This window comes from Herpailurus yagouaroundi, unplaced genomic scaffold (assembly GCF_014898765.1).
Source record: "Herpailurus yagouaroundi ecotype Mexico unplaced genomic scaffold, PumYag 190, whole genome shotgun sequence".
Classification (NCBI taxonomy): Eukaryota; Metazoa; Chordata; class Mammalia; order Carnivora; family Felidae; genus Herpailurus; species Herpailurus yagouaroundi.
The window spans coordinates 10,372,570-10,379,014 of record NW_024412421.1 but is presented as its reverse complement, the minus strand read 5'-3'; the positions used below and the strand labels follow the sequence as shown (position 1 = coordinate 10,379,014).

Here is a 6,445-nt window from a genome sequence, read left to right as displayed (position 1 = left end):
GGATAGTTTGTTTCATGGATACATATTCAAGATGTTTGAAATTCATGCAAAAGTCATTTTCTGCAAATGAAATTGATTTCTGTGATTGAATCCTGTTTCCTGGTGTGCAAATGGCACCAAATTTACTTTGCTTTATCAATCTCATTCCAAAAAGACGGCAATTCACTAAAACCTTTTTTTTTTTGTCTGGAACCCTAGTAGCATTACCCCAATGAATCATTGGAGAAATGCCATTACTTAATCCCCCTCCCTGCCCCAGCCTAGCTTTCAATGTCTCTTAAAATGTTTACATGCAGTGCAGAATATAAAGCTGTTTATTCTCTTCCACATTGCTTGCTGTTCCCTGTTTTTTTTTCTATGTGGTCTTTCCCTTTGAAGCAGCTCCAAGATTATAACTTTGCTTCCATCCTGAATACCTTTATCAATATTGAAGTCCTTTTGTCATATGGTCTAGCAGTGAAGAATTGGAATAGACCATCTTAGGAACAAAATCCAAGGGTAGATTTCTAGAAAGCTAACGGAATCCTGCATTCCTCTGATTTGTGACAGATTACCTATTAATTCTGTCTACTTTATCTCCACTAAATTTATAGACCACCTTCACCTCTCTGCTGGACTTCAGAGTCTCTCTACTGGTCTTACTAGTTCCATATTTTGCTTTGTCCTGTCTTGTACCCCCACCCCACACCTCTCTTTTCCATTCTCCACAAAGATGCCAGAGCTATCTTTTAAAACGATGTAACAAAGCACTTTAACAAAGCTTAAACTCTTTCGCTTTCTATTGCACTTGGGATAAAATAATAAATGTTTAACATGGCTTCATGAGCAATCTCCTCACCTCTCCAACATGGGAGCATACTATTCTACCCCCTTGTTAGTTACAGGGGTCGTCCATCAGATCCTGAGGCTGAGCTCCTTTTCTCCTTAGTTAGGCCTTCACCTGTAATGCTGTGCTCCCATAGCTACATAGTCCTGGAAGCTTGTCCTCACTCAGTCTCTCTGCCTGGCCATGTCCTACTTTTTCCTTGGGAGTTTTGGGGCGCCTGGGTGGCTCAGTCGGTTGAGCGTCCGACTTCGGCTCAGGTCATGATCTCACAGCTCGTGAATTCGAGCCCCACGTCGAGCTCTATACTGACAGCTCAGAACCTGGAGCCTGCTTCTGCTTCTGTGTCTCCCTCTCTCTCTGCCCCTAACCCACTCGCATTCTGTCTCTGTCAAAAATAAGTAACCATTAAAAAAAAAAAGGAGTTTTACTAATATTACTTCCTCAGGGAGGTTTCTTCTGCCCCTCCCACCCATCTAAATTAAATCCCCCTCATTCTCTCATAGCACCCTAATCTTGTAAGGCATTAACAAACAAATATATTGTCTTCTCCCCACTACCAGCAGCTCCATGAATAGATCTGTTTTGTATACCACTTAGGCACAGTACCCAGAGCATATTATGTGCTCAGTAAAGATCTGTGGGATGAGTAAGTGATTACCTTTGCTTCTTAAAATCTAATACTTGATTCTCTCCTGCCCTGGAAAGTAGCCCTGAAATCGGAGAGGGTGAGGTCTTGGGACCTTGGCAGCAGGCACCAATGAAAGTTGTGAAATCTTACTCAAAAAAGGCAACAAATGTTTTATTTCTTCAATGCAAATTACTGTATTCACCACAAGCTAAAGAAGAGAACATATATATATATATATATATATATATATTTATATATATATTTGAATTTATGGAAGACTAAAGACATGGAAAAAATCCAGCACCCCAACAAGTACGGCCAGGAAGGAAATCATCTCTATAATAGGACAGTTTAATGAATTACAAACAAGAAAGGGTAGGAAAGGAGGAAAGAAAGATGTGCATTGAGTTTAAGACACTGTAAAACTCAGAAGACGTATTTACTATTCAAGTATAAACTCAGTAAGGACTTGGCATAAATTGAAAGGCAGCTGCTGAGGTACACCATTATAAAATAAGTTCTATGAATTTACAATTCTACCTTCCAATTTTCTGGGAGAAAAAACCAAACTCTTGAAGGTCTTCACCAGAGACCCTGAGAGGGATTAACACTTTTGATGAAGACATAGTCAGCAATCCATGATTGAATATACTATTCAAAAACAGGTATTTATTTAAAACAACAGGAATACGTGCTCTCAGACTGTCCTCTAAGAGTTTTTGAGACTGTTAGTTCAAGAGTTTCAAAGTATATTACTTCCAGAAACAATACTGATTAAAAAAAACTTTTAACAAAAAACAAAAAACCTGATTTGATGGTACCTTAAAAATACCCTAAATACCAAATATTCTCCAGTCTAACATTGCAATTAATTTAAGAATTCCTCCCGCATTGTTAAAACATTTTTTCCTCACAAAATGCGGATACTGAAACTGGATAGAAACACCATGAATGTGAAAATACACCAGTTTTCTGCAGTTAAAAAAAAACTACAATGTTCTTTGGAATCACGGAAATATCAAAAATTGGGTTTTCTCCACAGTCTGTGCACCTTCTTTCGGGCCCTCCATGTTGCTTGTAGTATTGACCTGTGTGGTTCTGGTTTATAGATTCAAGTTTTGCAGGGCAAGATCCACGCTTAACACACCGGGGCCTCTCTGACCGGTTGGAAGTTATGCTTAACCCAGAACCGCTGTCATTTACTTCTCGATAATGACTTCTGCCCCAAATAAAAACTTTAGAATAGGAGAGAAAACATCCTGTTAGACATTCACATGAACCCAACATGGGAGAATTCCGGTGTGGTTTCAGCACTTGGGAGGGCACTGTCTCCTAGCGTGTTCCATGGAAGTACCACAGGCCTAGCTGTTAGCACTCAGCTTTCCTTGGCCTTAAAAGGAATTTCTCAGGGCTGGCAAGTTGGGTTAGATTCTAAGAGAATTTTGTCTTTGACAAACTACCATTTTTAGCATAAAATCTGGCCATGGCTATAAGTTTCAATGTGCGCACAACTGATTAGAGATGTTTTTTTTTTTTCTTTGTTTTTTCTCTTCAACATTGGCTGGAATTGAGTAGAAATAAGTCCATGATGCCTCTTCACATGTGTCATGAAATATGAGAAATCTGTCTGACTCTAGACACTATTTCTTTGCGACACAATGGGCAGGTCTCCAGTTGCAAGGCACAATCCATGCACAGGTCACTAAGGAGAAAGATACAAGTGCCAGTTAGGTTAATGCTTCAGGAGGTCAAACTGACAATGTGCCAACTCAGTCTAAAATATTAACAAGCTGGCTAATTGAAAGGGTAATCATTACACATGGTTAAAAAACGAAGCAAATATATGAACAAACAAGTCTCTCTCTCATTTCTGATCCTCCCTCATCCTCTTGTGAGGAGTAAGTAAAAAGTTCAAGTATATTCTTCCACAAAGTCTGTATGTACACGAAAAAAACTTACAGACGTGTATGGTAGGTCGAGACACAACACGCTTTGTTTCCCAGACAGCTAGCCACTTATCCCAATATCAAACAGTCCATCTTGCACTGCAGATTTGACACGAGGCTTTTATATGTGAAATTTTCACTTGTGGTTAGTTCTATTTCTGGGTTTCTATTCTGTTCTCCACAGTTCTGCCATTCTTTTTATATATGGGGAGCGAACTATTAGCATTTATTTTAATATATCTTAAGATGTGGTAGGTAGTTTGGTCCCCACTGTAACTCTTCTCTTTCAGAATTTTCTTGTCTTATTTATAGCATGTAAGTTTTTACTTATTTTTTTTAATTAAAGTTTTTAACTTATTTTAAGAGAGTGAGCTGGCAAGCAGGGAAGGGGCAGAGAAGGAGAGAGAGAATCCCAAGCAGGCTCCACGCTGACAGTGTGGAGTCTGACACGGGGCTCCAACGCACGAATCATGAGATCGTGACCTGAGCTGAAATCAAGAGTCGGATGCTTAACCGACTGAGCCACCCAGGTGTCCCAGCACACAAGCAAGCTTTTAAACTAGCATTTCTATTTTCAGAAGAAAAAAAAAAAGTTAACCCAGATTAAACTTATGGTTTAGAGAAAAGTGTCACCTTTAAAACACCAACAGGACTTCCTATCCAAGAACAGACCCATTTATTCAAATCTTATCTTGCATTCTTTAGTAGTTTAAAAGTTTTCTTCTCATAGGCACCACATATTTCTTGGTACGTATTCTTAGACAGCCCTTGTTTATTTTTTTTATGTACTTGTTTAAGTAATCTCTATACCCAAAGTGGGGCACGAACTCACAATCCCGAGATCAAGAGTTGCATGCTTCCCTGAGTGAGCCAGCCGGGTGCTCCTGGCCTGGAGAGGTTTAAATAGAATCTACCCAGCCCCTCAAAGTTTGAAAGAATTATCAGTGAAACCATCTGGGCTTAGTGCTTGGGGCGGAGGGAATGGAGGGCAAATACACCTTTGATAATCATTTCAATTTTCTTCTACGGTAATAGAAATGCCTAGGTTGTCCATTTCTTCCCAGGGTCAGCTCACGACATTCAGTTTATCCGGATTTCCTTTCTTAACCCTTTAAAATTGTTGTTGCTGCTGAAAGTTGAGCTAACTTTTCTTATAATGGTTCTAAGTTTTTAGATTTCAGCCCTGATTTACAAGTGCTCATTGTGAGCAAACCCACTGAGAAGGCCAGAGAGCCCGAAGACGAGGTAAGACCAGATACTGCTCTTTGGGATCTTAAGATCCTCCCACAAACAAAGATCAAAAGGGGTATCGAGATATCCATCCTTTAAACTTTGCATCTGCCTGTGAGGCCCTAATAACTAAAATCTTCAAAGGTGCTCAAACTGAGAATTCTAGGCTGCAGAGTCAATACCAAGGAAATAGCTACCGCTGGAGTCACCGTGCCTTTCTTTTCGAAGAGAAACTGGTACAGTGAGCAGTGACATAAGATACACAGCATGCACCTCCCTTATCAGCCAATTAGATAACAACCCACTGCAAAAGTTGGCAAGGTAGAGTGAAGGGCCTAGACTAAGCCACACCTGGAGGTGACACTTGGGGTCCATCACTCAGACTCTGGACCCTCAGGAGCTCTGGTGGCTAAAGCTCTGTCAAAAATAAGAGCAGGGCAGGAGAGAGGATGTGCTGAGTTACAGGGAGCTGGCCTGGAAGACTGGCCCGGGCACTGCTCACCCACAGTCAGCACACATGCCTGGGCCAGGTCAGGGCCAGCCCACTGCCCAGCTCCTCTTTCTGTTTCCTTTCTAAAATTTATTTAAGTAGACTCTGTGCCCAGCGTGGAGCCCAATGCAGGGCCTAACCGACGGAGCCACCCAGGTGCCCCATCTCTCTCTGCTTCCAAACTCGGTTGGGAGACCTTCTTGGGGGCGTCATACTTGCTGCTCTTGCTGATGTTTAGACACTGTTTTACAGGATCCAGGCTGCCTTCTAGTTCAACTTGGCTGCATGGGAGGGAGGTGCTGCCTTCTCAATGGTTAGAGGGTTAAGTAGCTAGTAAATGAGGAGGCCCTAAAAATAAAACTAAAAGGGATTTCCCAAGAGGATCGTAAGTAGTATTAGGCCTTTTACATTTTGTAAAACTGTATTAAAATATAGTACTGAGTAAACAAGATAAAAACAGAGGCCTTCCATCAAACAGCTTCTTCTATTTCAGGTACTTTCTGGAAGACAGCCATGAACTGTCTGGCAAACTCAAATTTCCCAGCCCACTTTGTATATAATAAACCTTAAAGAACAGCTATGGAACTGGTAACATTGTGTGGGGTACAAGGGTAGACAGCCCAAGACGGGCTGCAAAGACACACAGATTATTCTGAGCTGAAAACAATCAAGGTCCAAAAGACTCAGGAAGAAACTTTGACCTCCCTGCAACTGCCTGAAAAGAATTTAAATAGAGGACCTGTTACCAGGAAGAGAGTTATTAATAAGAGATTCCTCTTTACCTAAGAAACATATCTGCACAACGGGGCAACCTTTGTTTTCCAAACATCCCCTCTGCTTCCTGCTAAGGGCTTTCCTTCCCTTTTTACCCCCAGACCCCTACCCCCTTCCTTAACTGAGGACGACATGCATACCTCATTTTGCCTGTCTTTGGAATTTCATGTCTGTGTGGATTCCCCATGTGCACGTAACTACATTTGATTCTCTCCTGTTAATCTGTATCATATATATTTAATTCTTAGTCCAGTTAGAAGAACCCTGGACAGAGGAAAGTTTCTTCCTCTCTGATAACCATAAAATAATTCAAGAATAGGATGACTGCCTAATGTAATACAAAAAAGAAGAAATGAGCAAACCCTCTTACCTGTGTCCACATGGCTTCAACTGTGTGTCTGCTACTTCGTCACAACACAGGGAGCAGCAGTTTTCCCGGATGCTGACTTGCTTCAACAGAGCAAGACGCCGGTGCCTGAGGAGAAAGTGTAGTTTACAACTTATTTGGTCAACAAATCAATGGGCCTATGAGCAGTGATGCATATGAAATG

At 41.1% G+C, this 6,445-nt stretch overlaps 1 protein-coding gene across 2 annotated transcripts in view; it reads right to left on the bottom strand.

The window, feature by feature from the left end:
- Positions 1–1,600: 1,600 nt before the first annotated feature.
- RSPRY1 (ring finger and SPRY domain containing 1) overlaps positions 1,601–6,445 on the bottom strand; it is a 44,425-nt gene continuing 39,580 nt past the window's right edge. For both annotated transcript variants that reach the window (XM_040498090.1, XM_040498091.1), the window contains exons 14-15: positions 6,265–6,369; positions 1,601–3,156 (exon numbers count right to left, since the gene is read on the bottom strand). In XM_040498090.1, coding sequence (XP_040354024.1) covers positions 3,060–3,156; positions 6,265–6,369 — 202 coding nt within the window. In that variant the 3' untranslated portion in view covers positions 1,601–3,059. The remainder of the gene's footprint in view (positions 3,157–6,264; positions 6,370–6,445) is intronic.